General features: G+C 46.4%; 1 protein-coding gene across 1 annotated transcript in view; it reads left to right on the top strand.

The window, feature by feature from the left end:
- Window positions 1–25,629, top strand: part of SFMBT1 (Scm like with four mbt domains 1) — a 101,060-nt gene that overhangs the window by 38,179 nt on the left and 37,252 nt on the right. Inside the window, exons 2-10 of the mRNA XM_068255033.1 lie at window positions 1,268–1,386; window positions 4,087–4,187; window positions 5,888–6,128; window positions 8,217–8,305; window positions 12,695–12,935; window positions 18,316–18,410; window positions 21,308–21,409; window positions 22,464–22,617; window positions 24,063–24,145. Of these exons, the coding sequence (XP_068111134.1) occupies window positions 1,278–1,386; window positions 4,087–4,187; window positions 5,888–6,128; window positions 8,217–8,305; window positions 12,695–12,935; window positions 18,316–18,410; window positions 21,308–21,409; window positions 22,464–22,617; window positions 24,063–24,145 (1,215 nt within the window). The 5' untranslated portion in view covers window positions 1,268–1,277. The remainder of the gene's footprint in view (window positions 1–1,267; window positions 1,387–4,086; window positions 4,188–5,887; window positions 6,129–8,216; window positions 8,306–12,694; window positions 12,936–18,315; window positions 18,411–21,307; window positions 21,410–22,463; window positions 22,618–24,062; window positions 24,146–25,629) is intronic.

Here is a 25,629-nt window from a genome sequence, read left to right as displayed (position 1 = left end):
GCCCACTTTTTGTAACCTGGACACACAGTCACTCAATGGTCAAGTCTGTGAGTTTTGGAGTCCTTGGCATCAATAATTTGTATTTTTCCAGTGAAATGAAACAAATCTGATTGGCTGTGGCTCCGCCCCCTTTTCTGAATTTGAACCCCAGTGACCCAATGACTAACTGTAGCAGGTTTGAGGCCAGTGCCATTAACAGTGCAAGAATGGCAGCAATTAAATATTCCAGCAATAGGTGAAGCTTTATTCACGTTTGTAGGCTCCACCCACTTTTCTGAATATTAGGCCTCTTGCACACTGCAAGCAATTCAGATTCAGATTCCGCTTTTTAATCAGTTTTTACCTCCGATTCAGATTCAGATTTGCAGTGTGCAAGAGGCCTAAATCCCAGTCACCCAGTGACCAGCTATGCTAAATTTGAGAACCCTGCCATTAACAGTGAAAAAAGGCTGCAGTTTACATTTTCCCAGGGAAATCTGATTTTGACTCCACCCACTTTTTGTAACCTGGGGACACAGTCACTCAATGACCAAGTTTTGAGCTTTTGGGTTCCTGGCATTAAAATGGTGTGAATGGAAACATTTTATCCAGAAAAGAAATCTGGCTGTTTGTGGCTCCGCCCCTTCAGGGAATTTGAACCCCATTTACTTAATGACCGCTTGTAGCAAGTTTGAGGCCTCTGTAAGAATGGCAGCAGTTTCAAAATTCCCCTTGAAAATCAATAGGTGAATTTTGATTGGCTGTAGGCTCCACCCACTTTCCTGAATATTAATCTCATTCACCCAGTGACCAAGTGTGGCAAGTTTGAGACCCCTGCAATTAACATTCTAAGAATGGCTGCAGTTTACACTTTCCCATTTAAAATGAATGTCTGAAATTTGATTGGCTGTGTAATGCTCCGCCCACTTTTCCTGGATTTGTAACCTCGGTCACCAAGTGACCAACTGTGCCAAGTGTGGGGACTCTGGCTTGATTACTGTGAGAATGGCAGCCTTTTCCATTTTTTCCATTGACATGAATGGGTGAAATCTGATTGGCTGTATGTAGCTCCGCCCAGGGGGGACCCGAGACCTCTCTCAGCTTGACAGCTTGGTGTGGTGGAGAATGAGGAGTTCGCTCGCTTGTGGGCAGAGAAATCAGTCAGATTGTCAGCATTGGGTTATTGTCATTGCTGTATAACAGTATGTAGTTGTATTACTATGACTGTTAATTATGGAGATTCGCTTTTTTTTTTATTTATAATGTTTTATATCGTTTTGTGTTTTAGAAACAAATGAATGGGAACGTTGAGCGTTGAACTGATGTCGCAAACGCCACTTGCAAATTCTGCCGCGACCACTGGAAACCCCGCCCCCAACATGAGCGTCAAAGGACAAGTCAAGGAAGGTAGGGGAGCCTATAGGATGTTTGTTTGATTTTTGCTGTTCATTGTTTTTGCTGTTCATCGATTTCACCTGTTTGTGATCAAATCCGGTTTGTATCTGCCAGAAATCTGTCATCCCACCTTGTCCAATAGATCTGATCTCGATTGAGTAGATTTTAGCAGTAGCAGCGATTGATCGATAGGCCCTAGCATTGCGCTGCATCGAATGGAGCAACGCTGCAGTGTGATCTATTGTCAGTCTATTTCCTGCTGAAATCTATTGAATATTTATGTGTGTGGCAACAATTACTCACAATCCGATCATCACCAGAGAATGATTGATCGGTTTGCCACGTTGATCGAGGAATAAGCTGCAAGCGCTGGTGGTTCTGCTTTCATCAGGGAGAACAGTAGCAATATGACATGGGCATTCAAACGTTGCTCATTCATAATCTATTTCCTGATCAATCAACGGTCCGATCTTTGCGATCGATTAGAAATGGTTGTTTCGGCCCTCCAGTGTAGGGGAATAGGATAAGCAATTTCATCAGACTGAAAGCATCATTCCAAAATTCGGACAGACGAAACAATCGATATTACGATCGTCCACCGCTAATCAGGATCATTAACAGTGCCCGATCGATTATTTAAAAAAAAATAAAAAAAATTCCCATTTGATTTTGAATTTTCCATTAATGATCATGGTCTTGCCCTCACCTTCAACCCCTTCAAAAAGCAATCAAAACAAGGTGGGGTAGGCCTCCTTGAAGAAGTCTTCAAGGAGGACTACCCCACTTTGTCGCTACCTTAAAGGAGTTCTGTGGGGGGTTGTGGAAGAGAAAAACGGACACTTACCTTGGGCTTCTCTCAGCCCCGTGCAGCGGTAATGTCCCACGCCGTCCTCCTCCCATCTGCCATTCTCCGCCGCCGGCCCCGGTCTAATGGGATCCAACTGCGGCTTCGCTAGAGTGGCCGCGCACCCGCTCGCTTCCGCCTGCGTCATCGGAAGCTTACTGCGCAAGCGCAGTACAAGGCTCCGTTGTATTGCGCCTGCGCAGTAATCCTCAGATGACGCGAGCGGAGGCACGGCAACGCACATTATTCGTCTGTGTGACAGCCGAATAATAGCCCGGTGCCGGCTGCGGGGAACGGAGGATGGGAGCAGGACGTCGTGGGACATTACCGCTGCATGGGGCTCATAGAAGCCCAATGTAAATGGCAGTTTTTCTCTTCAGAAACCCCCACAGAACCCCTTTAAGGCTTGGAACCCACTGCAAAACTCTATCGCTAATCGCAAGCGCTAGCATTTTGTATGAGCAGATTGTCAGCGGTTTCATGAGTGTTTTTAGGAAGTGATTTTCCAAAGTGTATCAATTTGCCAACGGTTGTGTAGCGATTAGCATTTTAAAATCTGATTGGTCCTTTCAATTAATTTTAATTTTGTTACAGTGTGTTGTAAGGTTAAACCGCTAGCAAAATCGCTCAGTGCAGGTTTTGATGAGCGATTATGCCAGCATTTATATACTTTACATTGAAGCGCTAACGCTCCCAAAATGCTGCATGTCCTGCATTTGCGATTTTAGGAATCGCAAACGCTCCAGTGGAAGATGCCCCATCTATTTACATTAGCTGAGCGTTTTGGCAAAACGCTAGCGTTTTGAATCGCTCCAGAAATGCTCACAAAACCGCACTTGTGGGTTCCAGCCCTTACTCTCTCTGCCGAGAACCTTTCGATGCACTGCCCCCTTTCGTGTCACCGCCCCCTGCCTCTAGAGGGAGCGTTTGGCAGGCCCTCTCTCCTTGTGTATCATACATGATTGTACACCCTACCCAGAATATGTGACCTTGTATTATTAGCACTACCACTCCAGTGTATGATCTGGCATTATACTACCTGCATTGTTGTATCTATTGTCTATTACCTGTATTGTGCTGTCCATCACCCCTGTTATCATTGTCTGTAATCCTATGTATTGTACAGCGCTGCGTAATATGTTGGCGCTATATAAATCCAGTAAATAATCATAATAATGGTCATGGTGGAAAATTTTGATCAATTCTTCTGAAAATTGGATATTGTATGACGGGTTATATTCCATCAACTGTACTATATTTTTCGCACCATAAGACACACCCAAAAACCAGGAAAAAAAATATACTGAACCTGGTGTGTCCATGGTGCAGGGGCATTTTGTGGATCTTCTCCACCCCCCAATTATTATTTCCCCCATCTACCTGTTCTGTCGGCCTCTGCCTCCCTTGTGTCTTCCTCCGTGCCCCTTTGTCCCCTGTTTGTCCCCTTGTCCTCCTTCTCTCCCCCGGGGCATCGATAAAAGCCGTGGCAGCACATCTCTCACCTGAGCCATCAAAGCCTGCGGCAATCGGAGACCTCTCCTCTCCCTCACTGTCCCGCCTTCTGCTGATCGCATCATTACACGGGTCGGCGGTGTGTATCGGCGGGCGTTTGTAAGTCGGGGACTCCCTGTATGTGGACTATAAGACACATGGCCTATCTTTTGGGAGAGAAATGGTGCGTCTTTCAGTCAGAAAAATACGTTAATTGGTGTTTGACAGATATGGTCTTTCCAGAAATCCGATCCTAGGTGTTGGTAAGCGGCGGTCCGAATTTTGGAATCTCTCGTTATTACTTTTTAGCGAGTTGCACGATTTGTGCCAGTCAAAGTTATTAAGTCTCCTATTTTGTGTCTTCTCGTGTATTACAGAAGCGGAATCTGGACCGGAGGAGGAGGAGGAAGAGTTCTGCTGGGAGGAATACTTGGAAGAGACGGCGAGTTCTCCTGCACCGCACAGCTCCTTCCGACATGTGAGTCAGGATCCCGCGTACGAGAACTAAGGCTGCGTTCACACTGGCTATACAAATGCTCTGTTTAACGGAACGAATGTGAACGGATTAATAGGCTCCATTCATATCAGTCCGCTTGTAATGGATCCATTCGCACCGTTCCGCCAATCAGAATGCAAGTAAGGGTAGTCTGCGATAATTTGGGGTTGGCCAGACGGTGACGGGGCTGAATGTATAAATGCTGGCCTATGAGAATGGACAGTGTCCATGCTCACTTGGCTGGTTGCCACATACGCTTCGCAAAATACTCACCGCCGCCCATTTTGGTCCTCCGCCGCTGCCGTCCATTCGGCTCCCTGCACAGAAGAAACGCCAGTATGCAGATCCCAGATCTCCAGCAGAAGCATCCGGCTACGATTGGTTTGCAATAGACCAATGGGCATCGTCCCTCCTCAGGCAGGACTCTCATTGGTTCACTGAGCAGTGGACGAATGATGAATATCTTCCCTGGCGCTCACGTTTGGGATTTTTCAAGGCCATTTTTGCAATACTGATGCGCATTTGTATGTGGATTTTCAGGTCTGTGTATACCATTGAAGTTAGTTAAAATGAGAAAAGTATGCAATTGATTTTTATAATAATGACCATTTGTTTTAGCATTTCATGTGTGGTAGCAGGAAATCTGGGCGACGGAGGTGGGGTGAAAAATTAGGCGCCCATGTAAATATTGGCTATGGGCAAAAAATGTGCTCTGGGGTCAACCTGCTATGCAGAATGTGGCTACAAATAGCAGGCAGCTGCATATAGCTGAAATTAACATGGGCATGTATGGCGGTGGCTGATATTTTGCCTGATTGTTTTTGCAGCGGGTTTGCGTGGAAGGGGCAGGGGGAGTGGTTAAGTTTAGGCATTGATTGGGGGGTTATTTTAAGGTTAGATGTCGTAGGGGGGAATTAAGGCTAGGCATCGGTAGGGAATGGGGTGTCGGTTAGGGCTAGGCATCAGCAGGGGGTATGATCAGGCATCGGTGGGGAATGGGGTGTCGGTTAGGGCTAGGCATCGGCAGGGGGTGTTGGTTAGGGTTAGGCATCAGCAGGGGGTGTGGTCAGGCATTGGCAGGCGGCATGGTTAGGGCTAGGCATCCGCAGGAGCTGTGGTTAGGCATCGGCAGGCGGTGTGGTTAGGGTTAGGCATCAGCAGGGGGTGTGGTTAGGGTTAGGCATCAGCAGGGGGCGTGTGGTTAGGGTTAGGCATCGGCAGGGGGTGGCGGTTAGGGCTAGGCATTGGCAGGGGCTGTGGTTAGGCATCGGCAGGCAGCTTGGTTAGGGCTAGGCATCGGCGGGGGTGTCGGTTAGGGCTAGGCATCATCAGGGGGTGTGGTCAGGCATTGGCAGGCGGCATGGTTAGGGCTAGGCATCGGCGGTGGTGTCGGTTAGGCATCGGCAGGTGGCATGGTTAGGGCCAGGCATCAGCAGGGGGTGTGGTTAGGCATCAGCAGAGGGTGTGGTTAGGCATCGGTAGAGGGAGGGTTCTGTGTGAGAATAGGGTTAGGTGTAGTAAAATATTGGTATCAATAATTCCGCTATTTTACTATTTGAATAAGCACTACAAAAGAGCAGAATATATAGGTACATTAACCTATGTTCTATTTCCGGGCGCCATTTTTGCATGTACGCCTTCATTTTCAGCATTTTATATAATACACCTCCTCTGTGGTCTAGGTGGACACTTCGATGGAGACGGGCTTGTCCCCTGGAATGAAGGTTGAGGTGCCTCATGGTACACAGCCTCAGTCTTTCTGGATCGCCACTATCATCACCACCTGCGGGAAGCTGTTGCTGCTGCGATATGATGGCTGCGGGGAGGACCGCTCCGCCGATTTCTGGTGCGACATTGTGACCTCTGACCTCCATCCCCTGGGCTGGGCTGAACAGAATAAGAAGACCCTCCGACCCCCAGACAGTAAGATGCACTTCCGTTCACTTCCGCTGTTATGTCACGTCCGCTGTTATGTCACTTCCGCTGTTACGTCACTTCCGCTGTTATGTCACTTCCGCTATTACATCACTTCCATTAAGGCACTTCCAATGTTATTAAGCAAGGAAGGATCCGCAAACCAAACAAAGGTTGAAGGAAAAGCTGGTATTCTTTATTGGAAACTCCACATGACAAGTGCAATAAAACCACAGGATCAACTGATGCATGTCGGGCTTACAATCTGCCCTTGACACGCGTCAGTTGATCCTGGCACGTGTCAATAGAGGGTGCTACTGTGGCCGGGAACGCGAAGAATCACTCGCGGTACCAGCCTGTCGGCGCCTGTCGCCGAAACCGGAAATAGACGCCGGCGGGGACAGGAGGATCGGAGCGAGGCTGCTAGGGCACCGGACAGCTGCAGGGGGCTGAGGGAAGCCCCAGGTGAGTAAAACTTATTTTTTTTTTTTTTACTTAAGGTTCACTTTAATACCGGTACATCAAAAAGAAAACGTTTAATGCATAATGCATATAAAATCACACTCTGTGACATGCATATAAAATGCTGCCCCTGATTTGGGGTTTTTCCATTGCAACTCAATCATTCCTGTTTTGCTTTGAAGAAAGTGTGATTTTTTATTTATTTATTTATTTTTTACGTGCTTTGATTTTCAAAGAACTATTTCACCTGGTTTTATATTTTGGTAGAAGATGCCATTGTAGATGTCGTGCTTCTGGCATTAGTCGCTAAACAGGGGTATAAAATGAGGAATGGAGATATTTTGGTGCCTGGGGCTAATGGACTATTAAGGCGCCCCATTGGCGCTAATGCAAAATATCAGCTATTGGGCGCCAAAGAAAAAATTTGGCCGCCTAAGTAATAGCGGGTGCCGGGCCCATGCAAATGAATTTTTTTTGTTTTGAGAATGTGTTACGATAACTATTGTTTTGAAAGTCGTATTAAGAATTACAATGTCTAAATGATCATTTTGAACTTTATTATCTTAGAAATGTATCGCTTTTTGTATTAACATAATTTGTACCCGAGAAAATGGGTTTTAGGTTTAGGCTCCAACCCCCGGTGGTCTTAGGGTTAGGAACCACCATTGGAGTCTTAGGGTTAGGGTCCACCAGGGGGTTGGTTAGGGTTAGGCACCACCAGGAGGGGTCTTAGGGTTAGGCACCACCAGAGGGGTCTTAGGGTTAGGAACCACCAGGGGGTCTTAGGGTTAGGCACCACCAGTGGGGTCTTAGGGTTAGGAACCACCAGGGGGTCTTAGGGTTAGGCACCACAAGGGGGGTTATGGTTCGGCATTGGTAGAGGGAGGGTTCTGTGTGAGAGTAGGGTAGGTTTAGTTGTAGTAAAATATCGGTAATATTTCTCAATAATTTACTTTGCTTATTACAACTGTAAATATATTTTTGTTCTCATTGTTATAGATGGTATATTGCGGTTTTATTACCGTTATTTTAATATATTATTATATCTAAAAGATGAAGGAACAATAAAAATATTATTATATACAATATCTTTACATTTTGGCTATGCTCCGCGCCCCATGTTTCCTGGCGCCCTTATTTGATGTATTCATAAAATGACTAGTAGTACGTTGTGACTTCAGCGATATCGCCTAGTGAGCGCTGCCTTCCTCGCTTGGCAAGTCGCTGGCTGTTTGCAGACAGATATTCCCTCGAGTCGTCTTGTTGTCACCACGCCGGGCCCACAGCAGGGAGAAACACAACGAGTGCTTCTGAGCTGGCAGAGAGATGATTACCCGCTGCTTATACCGTCTATCCAACTATAACAAAAAAAAACAAAGACTAGAAACACACAATCCTCGCTGGGAACACGCCACCTCCTCGTACACCTCGTTTCAATCCATCCTCGCTGGGAACACGCCGCCTCCTCGTACACCTTGTTTCAATCCATCTGTCATCCTGAAGAGTGAAAATCAGATTCCTGACATATGTACCTTTGATGAAAACAGCCGAAGCCAGATTGGAACATTTTATCTCTCAGGCATGACTGTGTAGTGATTAAACTCGTTAATATCCTTGTTTTACCTTTCATTCTAGTTGTAAGAGAGAAGCTTGAGGACTGGGCAGCGTTTCTTGCACAGAGGGTGATTGGAGCGTGCAGTGCCCCGGCGCACCTGCTAGAGGGCGTGAGTATACCCTTCACGTGTAGATCCTTTGTGTGGAATGTAGGCCAGATTACTCTTATCCTCGTCTTCTTTCTCTGTACTTCCCGCAACTGAAGAGAAGGGAGATCGCAAACGTCAAAATAAGGGGTTTTAAACCATTGTATCCGAGGAGCAATTTTCTTTTTCTCAGTTTATAGGCTCCCTGGAGAAGATGGGCTTTAATAATAATAATAATAATAATCTGAACATTTGTATAGCGCTTTTCTCCTGTCGGACTCAAAGCACTCAAGAGCTGCAGCCACTGGGACGCGCTCAAGAGGCCACCCTGCAGTGTTAGGGAGTCTTGCCTTGAACTCCTTACTGAATAGGTACTTGACCTAGCCAGGATTCGAACCCTGGTCTCCCATGTTAAAGGCAGAGCCCTTAACCAGTACACTATCCAGCCACGATTAATGGTCACTTAATGCACTAAGTGACCATTAATGCTACAATATTTTCCTCAGATGCCATCATTCGATCAGATTTCTGGTATCGTAAGTAATCATCGATGGCTCCAATAAACGGGTCGTTTAGGTAATTTACTCTCTTCAGATTTGATCGTAAAGTCCAGCATTCCAAACAGAATACTGTATTTCAGTCGACCGTAGAATAGTTTCATGACGATTTTCTCCACACACTGCGTGGTTTTCTGTACAATTCAATCGTAAAAATCGGAATGAATAATCACATCTGAGGAATATATTGTACTGTTAAGGGGCACCTTTAATGGTTAAAAAGATATTTTGTTTTAGCTCATAAGGATCTTATTTATTAACCTCCTTAGCGGTATTCCTAGCTAGTACAAGTGTCCAGCACCCTCGGATACCCCGCGATCCTCCCATTTATACATTACCCATTACTCCCCCCAGATCCAGCTATCGCGCAGCCTCCCTGCACAGCTCCGGTCTCTTTATGGGGAGGATCGGGTTTGCGCATGCGATCCTCCCCATAGTGAAGAAGACCGGAGCTGTGCAGGGAGGCTGCGCGATCGCTGGAGCCAGGCTGGGTAATGTATAAAGTGGCTGGATCGGGGGGTGCCGGGCACTTGTACTAGTTAGCCTAGTGCTAGCAGAAGGTTTTGCAGCTATTACTGCAAATTAATTCAGCCTGAGGCACAAAGTAACATAACCTCCTGAGCGGCATAACGCTCAGGAGATTAGAGGATCTGAGATAAACTTTTACTCATTGCATAATTGTGTTCCTTTCATATAGTTTATAGGGCATTCCTCAAGCCAAATACTTTTTTTGTTTTGTTTTAAAGGGAACCAGAGAGGAACGCTCGTTAAAAACAGAAAAAGCTTTTATACATACCTGGGGCTTCTTCCAGCCCTATACGCACGGATCGCTCCCACGCCGCTGTCCACCGCTTCCTGGATCGCCGGTACCGGGTCCCGTCGCTTCCGGCGGACGCGGCCAATTGTCCGCATCACAGGGGCTTTCTCCATACCCGTACGCATGCGGTTGCTCAGTATGCAGCCTCACGCGTACTTATATGGAGGGAGCCCCGTGTGATGCGGACAATTGGCCGCGTCCGCCGGCCGACTGGCGGTAATGACGGGTCCCGGTACCGGCGGATCCAGGCAGCTGAGGACGGCGGCGTGGGAGCGATCCGTGCATATGGGGCTGGAGGAAGCCCCAGGTGTGTATAACATCTTTCCCCCAATGTCTCTGGTTCCCTTTAATACTCTAATTCTCTTTAAACTAAACAAGCCTCGCCCACAGCTTCTACAGAGAGAGCCTTGGCACTCTCGGCCTTAGTAGCAAGGGCTTATGAGAGCTCAGTCTGAAATCTCTGGCTAGTAACCTCCTCCTGCCCAGAGGCAGAGGGGAGGAGGGAGTAGGAGAGGGGAGTGACTATTTCACAGGCTTGAGGGCTGGAGATACAGATCATCTTGCCTGTGTGTAATGATGACAAACAGAACATGGCTGCCCTCATTGGATCACAGGAATAAATAATCATAAACTGTTGAAGCTGTTTGGAGCAAGATTTGCTGAGTAAATCTATCTAAACTTTAGATAAGATATATAGACAGGTTACTTGTTATAGTCAATTTTTCATCTCGGATCCGCTTTAAATGAAGATCCCAAAAACATTTTTTCAAAATTTTTTGTTGTTTGCTTTTTAAAGTCTGTCACTTGTTATATGATGCTGTACTTGTAAAAGGGCGATGAAATTCATTACAGTGGCGATCGTTTCTGCATCATCATTTAAAGTTAATTAATAAGATGCTAATAGTTCTGACTTGTATGCAGATTTAATTCATTCAAATTTTATTTGGAATTGGGGCAATACAAGTTTCAGGCCCCCTACACACTGCAAATCCGATTTGCGATTCCGATTTTCCCTGGATGCCATCAAAACACAAAGAATAACGCAGCATGCAGTACCGATTTAAAAATTGCAAATCGGAATCGCCTGTAAAATCGCATCAAATTCACAAAACGGAATCGCATGTAGTGTGCAAGAGGCCTCGGATGTCGGATTCATCCTGATGGGCATCAGATCAGGGGATTAAAATTAACATGAATTATCGGTTTAGCTGGATGCTTGTTGCCCAGAGTGTTTAACGTAATTTTTTTTAACTAAATTAAACTTAATTTCTTTATTTTTTTTTTTGTAGAAGGTGGTACAATTTATGCACAAATAATTCAAATTGTCTACATAATACACACCACACACACACACACACACACACACACACACACACACACACACACACACACACACACACAGACAGACAGAGAGACACACACACACACACACACACTATACACACACTATACACACACTATACCCCCCCCCCACACACACACACACACACTATACCCCCCCACACACACACAGACACACTGTACACACACACACACACAGACACACACACACACACACTATACCCCCCCCCCCACACACACTATACCCCCCCCACACACACACACACACAGACACACTGTACACACACACACACTTTCAAATGTTTTGATTTGAGAATTTACAGACAATTTACATTGCATAGGCAGAAAGAAAAATATGCGCTGTTTATATGACACACTGGCATTCAGTCCTCTCATGGGCATGCCTTTAAAGGGAAGGTTCAAGCAAAATAAAAAAATGAATTTCACTTACCTGGGGCTTCTACCAGCCCCATGCAGCCATCCTGTGCCCTCGCAGTCACTCACTGCTGCTCCAGTCCCCCGCTGGCAGCTTGCAGACCTAGGAGGTCGGTGGGCCGCATTGCGTACATTTTTACGCATTCCCGCTAGTGCAGGAACATTAACACATACATTTTTACGCGTCACTGATTCAATGCGTAAATGTACGCAATGCGTCCCGCCGACCTCCAAGGTCAGCATTCCCTTTAAGACTCCGACCAGTACTGCAAAGTACCTAAAGATGCATACCTTTTGCAGTTGAATCGCCGTTCTACACCAAGTAGTTTTCATTCGATTTCAATTTAAATATCGCGGCTGCCATCTTGGCTATGTTATAACTTCCGGGTCACCCCTGTCTTCTCTGTTAGAGAAGTGCATCACTGACTGAAGCAGGAAGAGGAAGTGACACGCATGGCCATTACAAGAGGCTCCTCCAGAGGGGTCATAGCACGACTTTGTTGGAAGTCATCTGGCTTAAAGGCATGTCCATGAAAGGTGCTCGGAGTCCCTTTAAGCCACCAGCAAACAAGAAAATGCTCAAAATAATTTTGATAGTACTTTTCCACCAACGTTTTGGTACTTTTTTTCGAGTACAAAAGTCATTTTGAAAAGAAGCTGAAACATTTTTTCCTAGGTGAAAACTCAGGTGAAAAAGTTAATTGCATATGGGCCAGTATGTCTAGTCCTGCCTCATCTGTGACTAATCACAACTGCAATTTCATCTCTCAGCAGTGTCAGCTCAGGAATCTCTTCTGCCTAGACAGAGCAGCTAATTTGTAAACACAGCATGTTAACCCTATGTCTGCTTCCATGAAAGCAAGACACATTGCAGACTTATTTTAGGGTTTGTATCAGCTGTAACAAATGTTTTTCTTTAAAGGCTGTTGCTTATCTTTTTAGAGCAGAGAGGAAGTTCTGAGTTCAGGTCCACTTTAAGGCCACGTTCACAGGGGTCAGTTGGGTTGCAGTGAAATGGTTGCAGGCTTTGTATGAAAGTCTATCGCCAGTCCCCAGTACAGTTCACACACATTATAACGGGTTATTTCAAAGAAAATAGGAAAACGACCTAGGAAATAACTCTGGAGAAAAAGTGCATTGCATATGGACCCAGCATGTGTATTTCTCCATTATGTTCTTAGGTTTACATAACTTTCTTCTTTACACAGTTCTGTAGTGATAATCATGTAATCTGTGTATTGCTTTGTGTCTCCTATTCTCCAGCCACACAGAGGGAAAGACCCGCTGGACTTGTTTGGGCCGGGATCTTTGTTGGAGCTGCAGCATTCCCAGGGTTCCTTGGGGGCGTGGCCAGTCAGAGTGGCGGACAATGTGGGCGGGAGATTACAGCTTCAGTATGAGGGGGCCCCGAACTGGCCCTGTCTGCAGTACTTTTACCTACACCCTTCCCTGCATCACATGGGCTGGGCTGCCCAGAATGGCTACGAGATCGCTCCTCCAAAAGGTAACCGTTCTAACCGTCTGTGGGTCGATTTACAGGGATAGGGTTTGAGGCTTCCATACGTAAAGCAAGGTAACTGCTCTAACCGTCTGTGGGCCGATTTACAGGAATAGGGTTTGTGGCTTCCATAGGTAAAGCAAGGTAACTGCTCTAACTGTCTGTGGGCCGATTTACAGGGATAGGGTTTGAGGCTTCCATACGTAAAGCAAGGTAACTGCTCTAACCGTCTATGGGCCGATTTACAGGGATAGGGTTTGGGGCTTCCATAGGTAAAGCACGGTAACTGCTCTAACCGTCTGTGGGCCGATTTACAGGGATAGGGTTTGAGGCTTCCATACGTAAAGCAAGGTAACTGCTCTAACCGTCTGTGGGCCGATTTACAGGGATAGGGTTTGGGGCTTCCATAGGTAAAGCAAGGTAACTGTTCTAACCGTCTGTGGGCCGATTTACAGGGATAGGGTTTGGGGCTTCCATAGGTAAAACAAGGTAACTGCTCAAACCGTCTGTGGGCCGATTTACAGGGATAGGGTTTGGGGATTCCATACGTAAAGCAAGGTAACTGCTCTAACCGTCTGTGGGCCGATTTACAGGGATAGGGTTTGGGGCTTCCATACGTAAAGCAAGGTAACTGCTCTAACCGTCTGTGGGCCGATTTACAGGGATAGGGTTTGTGGCTTCCATAGGTAAAGCAAGGTAACTGTTCTAACCGTCTGTGGGCCGATTTACAGGGATAGGGTTTGGGGCTTCCATAGGTAAAGCAAGGTAACTGTTCTAACCGTCTGTGGGCCGATTTACAGGGATAGGGTTTGGGGCTTCCATAGGTAAAGCAAGGTAACTGCTCAAACCGTCTGTGGGCCGATTTACAGGGATAGGGTTTGGGGCTTCCATAGGTAAAGCAAGGTAACTGTTCTAACCGTCTGTGGGCCGATTTACAGGGATAGGGTTTGGGGCTTCCATAGGTAAAGCAAGGTAACTGCTCTAACCGTCTGTGGGCCGATTTACAGGGATAGGGTTTGGGGCTTCCATAGGTAAAGCAAGGTAACTGCTCTAACCGTCTGTGGGTCGATTTACAGGGATAGGGTTTGAGGCTTCCATACGTAAAGCAAGGTAACTGCTCTAACCGTCTGTGGGCCGATTTACAGGAATAGGGTTTGTGGCTTCCATAGGTAAAGCAAGGTAACTGCTCTAACTGTCTGTGGGCCGATTTACAGGGATAGGGTTTGAGGCTTCCATACGTAAAGCAAGGTAACTGCTCTAACCGTCTATGGGCCGATTTACAGGGATAGGGTTTGGGGCTTCCATAGGTAAAGCACGGTAACTGCTCTAACCGTCTGTGGGCCGATTTACAGGGATAGGGTTTGAGGCTTCCATACGTAAAGCAAGGTAACTGCTCTAACCGTCTGTGGGCCGATTTACAGGGATAGGGTTTGGGGCTTCCATAGGTAAAGCAAGGTAACTGTTCTAACCGTCTGTGGGCCGATTTACAGGGATAGGGTTTGGGGCTTCCATAGGTAAAACAAGGTAACTGCTCAAACCGTCTGTGGGCCGATTTACAGGGATAGGGTTTGGGGATTCCATACGTAAAGCAAGGTAACTGCTCTAACCGTCTGTGGGCCGATTTACAGGGATAGGGTTTGGGGCTTCCATACGTAAAGCAAGGTAACTGCTCTAACCGTCTGTGGGCCGATTTACAGGGATAGGGTTTGTGGCTTCCATAGGTAAAGCAAGGTAACTGTTCTAACCGTCTGTGGGCCGATTTACAGGGATAGGGTTTGGGGCTTCCATAGGTAAAGCAAGGTAACTGTTCTAACCGTCTGTGGGCCGATTTACAGGGATAGGGTTTGGGGCTTCCATAGGTAAAGCAAGGTAACTGCTCAAACCGTCTGTGGGCCGATTTACAGGGATAGGGTTTGGGGCTTCCATAGGTAAAGCAAGGTAACTGTTCTAACCGTCTGTGGGCCGATTTACAGGGATAGGGTTTGGGGCTTCCATAGGTAAAGCAAGGTAACTGCTCTAACCGTCTGTGGGCCGATTTACAGGGATAGGGTTTGGGGCTTCCATAGGTAAAGCAAGGTAACTGCTCTAACCGTCTGTGGGCCGATTTACAGGGATAGGGTTTGGGGCTTCCATAGGTAAAGCAAGGTAACTGCTCTAACCGTCTGTGGGCCGATTTACAGGGATAGGGTTTGGGGCTTCCATAGGTAAAACAAGGTAACTGCTCAAACCGTCTGTGGGCCGATTTACAGGGATAGGGTTTGGGGCTTCCATAGGTAAAGCAAGGTAACTGCTCTAACCGTCTGTGGGCCGATTTACAGGGATAGGGTTTGGGGCTTCCATAGGTAAAGCAAGGTAACTGCTCTAACCGTCTGTGGGCCGATTTACAGGGATAGGGTTTGGGGCTTCCATAGGTAAAGCAAGATAACTGCTCTAACCGTCTGTGGGCCGATTTATGGGGATAGGGTTTGGGGCTTCCATAGGTAAAGCAAGGTAACTGCTCTAACCGTCTGTGGGCCGATTTACAGGGATAGGGTTTGGGGCTTCCATAGGTGAAGCAAGGTAACTGCTCTAACCGTCTGTGGGCCGATTTACAGGGATAGGGTTTGGGGCTTCCATAGGTGAAGCAAGGTAACTGCTCTAACCGTCTGTGGGCCGATTTACAGGGATAGGGTTTGGGGCTTCCATAGGTAAAGCAAGGTAACTGCTCTAACCGTCTGTGGGCCGATTTACAGGGATAGGGTTTGGGGCTTCCATAGGTAAAGCAAGATAACTGCTCTAACCGTCTGTGGGACGATTTATGGGGATAGCAATAGGGGCTTCCATAGGTAAAGCAAGGTAACTGCTCTAACCATCTGTGGGCCGATTTACGGGGAGAGGGTTTGGGGCTTCCATAGGTAAAGCAAGGTAACTGCTCTAACCGTCTGTGGGCCGATTTATGGGGATAGCAATAGGGGCTTCCATAGGTAAAGCTTTCAGAGGACTTCAGTCTCACAAAACTGAAGTAGTGTTGGCCACATGTACCGTATACCCTCAGATCTAAATATACCTTGTGTATAGTTGACCCCAATATTTGACCCTTTAGAGCTGGAATTTTTTAATTACTCAAGTGTAAGTCTATCCAGCAAATTTAGCGCGGGATATAGACACCGGATTGGGTAAAAATGGTGCAGGACAGTGCAGCTAAAAATGGCGCCTTGGACGGCAATCATAAGCTAAGCTGCGATTAGCAACAATGAAGGGTAATTATGGCGCCTGATAAATAAGGTTAGGCACCGGAGGGGTGGTTAAGGTTTTACTAATATTCTACTACCAGCAGTCTCCGGGCTATTTTTTTATTTTTTATTTTTAATGTGCGTCATTTTTATAGGTATGCTATAGACAGGAGATATTGCTCCGATCCTCAGAGAGCAATACTACAAATGGAAGCCATCACTCACCGATCCAAAAGGGGGCCATCATACTACATGGAGGTGGTGAAATGATTCAGTGATTGGCCAAGCATAATTTTGTTTGGCCAATTTTACCACCTCCATAGTAAGTGAGCTTACCTGCACAAGCTGTTAAAAGTATTCAAAATCTGTGGGCCCTTATACTGCATGGAGGTCGTCAAATTGGCCAGTGATTTGCCAAGCAAAATTAAATGTGTGTATCGGGCTTAAAGGACAACTGAACTGAGAGGGACATGGAGGCTGCCATATGAATTTCCTTTTATGCAATACCATTTGCCTGGCAGCCCTGCTGATCCTCTGCCTCTCAAGGTGCATACACACATCAGACTATAGTCTTTGGAAAATGAAAGATCACAGACCAATCTTACCACCCTTCATGTAGTATGAGAGCCATACTCTACACAGTCTATTCTATGGAGCTGCACTCCCCATCAGACAGAAATCTTACCCCCTTCCATGTAGTATGAGAGCCACACCTACACAGTCTATTCTATGGAGCTGCACTCCCCATCAGACAGAAATCTTACCCCCTTCCATGTAGTATGAGAGCCACACCTACACAGTCTATTCTATGGAGCTGAACTCCCCATCAGACAGAAATCTTACCACCCTTTATGTAGTATGAGAGCCATACCTACACAGTCTATTCTATGGAGCTGCACTCCCCATCAGACAGAAATTTTACCCCCTTCCATGTAGTATGAGAGCCACACCTACACAGTCTATTCTATGGAGCTGCACTCCCCATCAGACAGAAATTTTACCCCCTTCCATGTAGTATGAGAGCCACACCTACACAGTCTATTCTATGGAGCTGAACTCCCCATCAGACAGAAATCTTACCACCCTTTATGTAGTATGAGAGCCATACCTACACAGTCTATTCTATGGAGCTGCACTCCCCATCAGACAGAGATCTTACCCCTTCCATGTAGTATGAGAGCCATACTCTACACAGTCTATTCTATGGAGCTGAACTCCCCATCAGACAGAAATCTTTGCAAGATGCTGCACACACAGATGCTGTACACACTCAAAAGATCTGTAGCTGCAAAATATCTGTTCCTGCCAAAAATCCATTCCTGCAAATTGCAATGATAGTCTATGAGATCTGCAGATCATCATACACACATGATTTAACAGACATTCATCTGCAGATCAGATCCACCAGGATGGATTTTCAGATCTGCGGATGATTGCTTGATCTGCAGATGAATGTCAGTTAAATCATGTGTGTGTGATGATCTGCAGATCTCATAGACTATCATTGCAATTTGCAGGAATGGATTTTTGGCAGGAACAGATCTTTTGCAGATACTGATCTTTTGTGTCTGTACAGCATCTGTGTGTGCAGCATCTTGCCAAGATTTTTTTCTGATGGGGAGTTCAGCTCCATAGAAAAGAGTGTGTAGAGTATGGCTCTCATACTACATGGAAGGGGGTAAGATTGGTCTGTCATCTTTCATTTTCCAAAGACTATGGTCTGATGTGTGTATGAGCCTTTAGCCATAGCCCCTGAACAGGCATGCAGCAGATCAGGTGTTTCTAACATTATTGCCAGATCTGACAAGATTAGCTGCATGCTCGTTTCTGGTGTGATTCAGACACTACTGCAGCCAAATAGACCAGCAGGACTGCCAGGCAACTGGTATTGTTGAACAGGAAATAAATCTTCCATATAACTCTCACTACAGTTATCCTTTAAGTTGAAGCCCAAAAAACACTTTCCATTAAAATGCAGAAGAAAGTGTGAGACCTTCTCATCAGATGTATGGACCTTCTGTCTCATGGAGTCCTAACCAATAAGGGGCCACTCGGTATAACTCTCCAGGCATTGCGAAGGAGCTGTTACAACGCGTAGGTTGACCTTGTGATTTGGTACGGTAATGCTTTTTTACAGCTGGTAGAAAAATTGTGTTATTTGTTTAATCTTCCAGAAATTGCGCACCTGAAATCGGAAGAGGAGTGGAGGGAAGCTGTGCGTAAGTGCAGCGAGGACACCGCAGACCACGTCCCAGCAGACTTCTTCCAGGTAACACTGAGGCTCGGTTGTAGAAGAACGTCACTGACCTGTAATGAGGCTACCGTCTGGCAAACGTTATCAGCTGGATGACTTTTTATATGTAATGCACCATCATTCTGCAGCGCTAACAGAAATTGGGGAATAGGGGGTTCAGAACTTCCTGCCAGTGAATGGATCATTCCGGTGGAGGAAATGGGTAGCAACGGCTCCTGCTCTGTGCTTGTAAGGATTTCATAAACAACGTTCATGCGATCCCCCTGAAGTCACCTCAAGCCTCTCCTCACTTCCCCTTTCTACGGCCTTTTCAGCCAGCTCACCATCCTAGTAGGTGGAGGCGCCAGAGAATGTTTACATGAGGAATCCTTTATATCTTATCTTACTAATATTATAAATGGGAAAGTTCGGACACTGCCGTTCAGACAGTATTCCAGGACCTGCTAGGACTGAGTGGTCGCACTCCTAGGCTCCTTACTGGCTGTGGATAACACCACACCAGTGGGAGGGACACCTCCAAAGATATGTGATAGGCAACTAGTAGGTGGAGGCACCCGAGAATTTTACTTGAGGTATCCTTTATTTGAAAAACAAAAATTAATAAATAAAAGAATGAGGTATCTTACCGATTACAGATGTAAAATCCAGACAAAAAAATGGAGAGTTTTGATTAGGTAACTTTTTTTATTCAAGCACGGTTTTTATAAAGACGATTCATGGGTCTCTGCCCGCTTCCACAGGTCAATAAAAGTGCCTGCAGATATTCAGACTAATGCTGCATACACACTTGAGATAAAAGTCTTTGGAAAATGAAAGATCACAGACCAATTTTACCCCCTTCCATGTAGTATGAGAGCCATACTCTACACAGTCTATTCTATGGAGCTGAACTCCACATCAGACAGAAATCTTGCACCCTTCCATGTAGTATGAGAGCCACACCTACACAGTCTATTCTATGGAGCTGCGCTCCCCATCAGACAGAAATCTTACCCCCTTCCATGTAGTATGAGAGCCACACCTACACAGTCTATTCTATGGAGCTGCACTCCCCATCAGACAGAAATCTTGCACCCTTCCATGTAGTATGAGAGCCATACTCTACACAGTCTATTCTATGGAGCTGCACTCCCCATCAGACAGAAATCTTACCCCCTTCCATGTAGTATCAGAGCCACACCTACACAGTCTATTCTATGGAGCTGCACTCCCCATGAAATAAAATCTTTGCAAGATGCTGCACACACAGATGCCCGTATACACTCAAAAGATCATTATCTGCAAAAGATCTGTTCCTGCAAAAGATCCATTCCTGCAAAATGCATTCATAATCTATGATATCTGCAGATCCTCATACACACTTGGTTTAACAGACTTCATCTGCATATCTGGCAATCATCTGCAGATCTGAAGATCCATCCTGGTGGATCTGATCTGCAGATGATTGTCTGTTAAACCAAGTGTGTATGAGGATCTGCAGATATCATAGACTATGAATGCATTTTGCAGGAATGGATCTTTTGCAGGAACAGATCTTTTGCAGATAATGATCTTTTGAGTGTGTACGGGCATCTTTGTGTCCAGCATCTTGCAAAGATTTTATCTGATGGGGAGTTCAGCTCCATAGAAAAGACTGTGTAGAGTATGGCTCTCATACTACATGGAAGTGGGTAAAATTGGTCTGTGATCTTTCATTTTCCAAAGACTTTTATCTCAAGTGTGTATGAAGCATAAATCATGTCACCCAGCGACCAAGTGTGCAAAGTTCGAGATCCCTGCCATTAACAGTGTAAGAATGGCTGCAGTTTACATTTTCCCAGTGAAATTTGTATTTGTCTCCGCCCCCTTTTTGGTTATGGGAATAAAGTATCCTATACTTTATTCCAGGTAATGTACTATGTGTGTGCCAAATTTCATTCAAATCCGTTCAGCCGTTTTTGCGTGATCGAGTAACAAACATCCAAATATCCAAACATCCGAACTTTCCCATTTATTATATTAGTAGGATAAAGCGCCAACATATTCCGTGGCGCTGTACAATGTAAGAAAACAAACAAGGGATACATAATGATGCAGACAATGATATACATCAAATATGAACACTGATACACAATACAGCACTGCTGATTACAATAGCAAATTTAACATGATGACTAAAATGTATAAGTGTCTAACAGAGTGCAAGCAATTAAATTAATAACATTCCATGACACAAAAGGGTGAGAGCCCTGCCCTTGCGAGCTTACAATCACTCCCAATAGAAACCTGCAGCAAGTCTTCACTGTGAGCAGCAACACCTGATTACTCCTGCTTGGCCAGCAGGTGGATTTCCTGAGCTTTTCCAGCTCCCAGTCCGACTCTGCCAAGTGGGGATGGTAATTTCCCCCGCAGGCAATATATGGTGGTTGTAGGACCTGCAACACATCTTTGTGAATATAATTACTCCTGTACTTTTTAGAAATACCCTATACCTTACGATATTGCACCATTTGGCTCCTGGCCTCTCCTGTCACGCAGGCAACCATGGTCCCCCCACAGTGACGTTCCTATTTCAGCTCACCATCCTGGTCACCTGAATCCCCCGCCAACCCATCTGTCCCCTCTTCTGATGCCGTGCTAACCTAATCAACCCCGGACCATAGAGAGGTGAGCTGTCCGATCTAGCCCATCCATTCAGCTCTCTATGGTCTGGGCAGTCACCACCAAGGGAACAAAGAGAGTTGGATGAGGGATGGCACTGCCCATCCAACTCTCTATGGGGGAGGGGGCATCAGCATTGTGTCGTAGAGGAAGAATGGTTTGCCTATCAGGTTCTAGCATGAATCCTGTGGGAATCAGTGTTGTTGTTCTGACCTCACAGTCTTTCTGTATTTAGGGATATAATTGAGGAAGATGTCTTCAATATTTTACAGGAGCGTCCTCAGGTAGCCAGCCACGCCTTCACACCGGGAATGAAACTCGAAGCAATAAACCCCAAAGATCCAACATGTATTGTTCCTGCAACAGTCACAAAGGTAACCTAAATCTTATACTATCTCTGTAATGGACTCCTTGGCCTATGCCTAATTGCCAGCTCTATGATTGGGAGTGGGAGGAGCTACTTAAGTCTGCTGCATTTAGAATGTCTCCGTTAAGGTGGCCACACACCATACAATTTTTTAAATATCTGTTCAATTTAAGAATTGTAATACATTTTTCTGACTGATTGTAACATTTCAAAAACATGACCAATGTACCACACGTATGTTCAATTTTTCCCCAATTATGATAAAAATTATTGGAAACTCTGAGAAAATTGCCAGGGTGTGTACATTAATAAATTGACAATCTAACACACACCATACAATCTTTAGAAAGATTGAAGAAAAATATCTGGCATTCCGGATCGATTAAAAACGAACAAAACGGGAAATCCGATCGGATTTTTCAGTCGAATGAAAAAAAAGCTTTCGATTTTTTTCGGGAGATCTGATCGTTTTTATCGAATTTCCGTAAAATCGGATCATTTTATTGTATCGTGTGTGGCCACCTTTAGCCAATCAGAAAACTTCATGATTGGGAGTGGGAGGAGCTACTTCACTCTGCTGCACCGAGAATGTCTATGCTAGCCAATCAGATAGCTCTATGATTGGGAGTGGGAGGAGCAACTTCAGTCTGCTGCATAGAGAATGTCTACGACTTTGGCCAGTAGACGTTGCACATTAGGCTGGTAGACCTGAGATCGTTCATTATTAGAAGTATTGGAAATCGACCAATCAAATGCTCTTCCTCCCAGTCTTGATTTGCCCATGCTGCACATCATTTGCATGAAATACCGGTGTGTGGAACTTGTAAGCGTTCCAATGACCATCGTTGTTGATTGGGACAGGGCAGAAGATCCAGTCTGCTGAAGGTCATGGAGTCACTGCTGTGCATTGGCTAATTACAAACCCATTAGGTTTTGCGAACTGAGAAACGTGGCTGCATCCTATAGATAACATTTACGTTCAGGATAGTTTTGAATACAGAAGTAAAATTCCAGTTTGCTAACCAGTACACCCTCCCTTTTCTTTATTTGCTTCTTTCCAGGTCTTTAATGAGAAGTATTTCCTTGTGGAACTGGATGATCTTCGGCCGGAGGTTGATAGATGTCCTCAGTCTATAGTCTGCTACAAGGACAGCCCCTCCATCCTCCCCGTCCGCTGGAGTCAGAAAATGGGCGTGTCCGTCCGCTGCCCTCCCGGTATGCTGGCATCATGGGTGCTCCTGTGTAGATAGCAGCCATACCCGTAGTTAGGGCCGGCGCTACCATAGAGGCAAAGGGGGCAATTGCTCCAGGGCCCCAAAGCCTGTAGGGGCCCCCCAAGTTGTGTCCCCATCCAGCTTAACTATTGCTCCCCGGGGTCCCTGCAGAGTCTTCAGCAGAGTAGTGTCTCACTTGTCCTGGCGCGCACTCCTCTGTTAGGCTGTGGCACTCCTGTCTTCATGCACCGCTTGCTGCATCTTCTGTGATCTGTGGCATGTTATGGCATAATAATATGCAGCCAGGTCACGGTGGAGAGGCGCCCCTGTGTGGATGAAGATGGAAGTGCATGGAGCCACAGACTGACAGAGGAGCGCGCCTGCCAGGACAGGTGAGACACCACTCTGCTGAAGACTGCAGGGACCCCGGGGAGCAACAGTTACGTTGGGGGGTGAGGAAGAGGATAGCAGCCGGCTGCAACAAAGGGCCGCTCATGCTGCTTTTTTGTTTGGGTGTCTATCAGGGAGTCTCCAGATTTATTTTGCCCAGGGACCCCATTGTTAAAACATCCAACCCTGGCCGTATTGTAGTCTTTATAGCTGTAACAGTAGTATAGTTATTGGACTTAAAGGGTACCTGAGATGAAAGGGTGTAGAAGTTTTATACATACGTGGGGCTTCCTCCAGCCCCCTCCATGCAGATCCCTCCCTCACCGCTGTCCTCTGCCTCCTGGATGGTTTGGTAGATGCCCCTTTATCTTTGGCCAGTTGGGCATACTGCGCAGGGGCAGAACACTCCCAGCCACGGAAGGCCGACGGGAGCGCGCTCGGGTGGACTGTACCTGCGCCAACTGGCCCCAATTGGTCGAAGATAACAGGGCCTCTAGTGGAGCATCCAGGAGGCAGAGGACAGCGGCGAGGGAGGGATCTGAGTGGAGGGGGCTGGAGGAAGCCTTAGGTATGTATAAAACTTTTACACCCTTTCATCTCAGGTACACTTTAAACTGTTTGATTCTGTGTTTAAGGTGGGGCATAATGAGGCTGCTATGACTGAGAGGCGGGGCCTGGCAAGGGCTTGTTGTATTCTGGTGTTGTCTCATTGGCTGTTGGAGTGGTGGGATTATGCTGAGGATATTGTGGTAGGATGGATGAAACCAAAAGATGAATCTGCTCCTATTTATATTATACTGCCCCTCCCCCAGCTCTCTGCGTCCTTGTAATATGAAAGCCTGTATCTCACAGGGAAGTGTAGCCCTGCCTGGCAGTGATTGTGAGATAGTGTCTGATCTGATGTGAGGATGTTGCGCTGCCGCCACCACCCCCAGCTGTGATCAGACACACTTCAGTGAGCGTAGAGACGTGACAGTCCTGTTTCAGCTGCAGAGAGGGGAGCTTTGGACTGCAGAGTAACTTCTCAGTAACTTCTTTCTGTATTCCCTCCTCCAGGATACTCCGGGCCGGATTTTGACTGGGATGGATATCTGAGCCGCTGCGGCGCCCAGGCTGCTCCTGACAGTTGCTTCCCCGAGGTGAGCTGTTTCTTCCCTTCGGTTCGCTCTGTGTCAGTAATTAGCGGGATTCCCTGACAGCGCGGCTGCATGCACCGCGAGATTTACTGCAGAGCCGAATGGAAATCACTAAATGTAAAGGCCGGTGGAATGACTTACAGTGTGTGATCGGAGATCTTCCCACAAAAACAATCTTTGTAAAGAGTGCTATAGTATTGAAATGGTTTAGGCTAGGTTCACAGTGGTCAGTTGCACAACGCACATGTTATGACTGTGAACTGGAATGGGGACCTGCCATAGACTTTAATACAAGGGTGTCAAACTCAAACACAAAGTGGACCGATATTGTACACTGGGACCTTGTTGAGGGCCAACCGCAATGTCTACTGTCTAACTTCCTCACTTATAATTGTCCCTGGTGTCTAGTGGTCCTCCCCTATACAGATCCCTGGTGTCTAGAGACCCCCACCCTCCCCTATACAGTTCCCTAGTGTTTAGTGTTTTCCCCCTACCTCCCCATATGGCTTCCCTGGTGTTTTATATCGCGCTTTTCTCCTGGTGGACTCAAAGCACCAGAGCTGCAGCCACTAGGACGCGCTCTATAGGCAGTAGCAGTGTTAGGGAGACTTGCCTAAGGTCTCCTACTGAATAGGTGCTGGCTTACTGAACAGGCAGAGCCGAGATTCGAACTTAGGTCTCCTGTGTCAGAGGCGGAGCCCTTAACCATTACACCATAGGTTCTCGGCGTGTGGTGCGTGTACCCCAGGGGGTATTTCAGAGGGTTCCAGGGGGTACTCAGGCTTTATATACTGAACCAAGAATAACAAATGTAAAGTTTTATAAAATTATAAATCTTATTTAAACAACACCAAATTAGTATTTAAGCTAATTAAAAGCAATAGTGAATGCTCAGAAATTGTTCAGAACCAATTATAATGTACTACGATTAAATATACATTTATCACGGGGTACTTGTGATAATGTTTACTATGCTAGGGGGTAGTTGGTGAGTACAGGGTTTTAAAAGGGGTACTTACCAATAAAATGTTGAGAAACACCGTTCTAGGGCTTCACCTCCAGCACACCCTCCCTGGTGGTCTAGAGGGGGCCAAACTTAAAGGGATACTGTAGGGGGGAAGGGGGAAAAAGAGTTGAACTTACCCGGGGCTTCTAATGGTCCCCCGCAGACATCCTGTGTTGGCGCAGCCACTCACCGATGCTCCGGCTCCGCCTCCGGTTCACTTCTGTAATTTCTGACTTCAAAGTCAGAAAACCCCTGCGCCTGCGTTGCCATGTCCTCGCTTACCCTGATGTCACCAGGAGCGCACGGCGCAGGCACAGACCATACTGGGCTTGTGCTATACACTCCTGGAGACATCAGCGGGAGCGAATACACAGCAACGCAGGCGCAGTGGTTTTCTGACTTTAAAGTCTGAAATTCCAGAAGTGAACCGGAGGCGGGACCGGAGCATCGGTGAGCGGCTGCGCGGGCACAGGATGTCTGC

Source organism: Hyperolius riggenbachi, chromosome 9 (assembly GCF_040937935.1).
Source record: "Hyperolius riggenbachi isolate aHypRig1 chromosome 9, aHypRig1.pri, whole genome shotgun sequence".
NCBI lineage: Eukaryota > Metazoa > Chordata > Amphibia > Anura > Hyperoliidae > Hyperolius > Hyperolius riggenbachi.
This window is presented reverse-complemented; position numbering and strand designations above follow the sequence as displayed.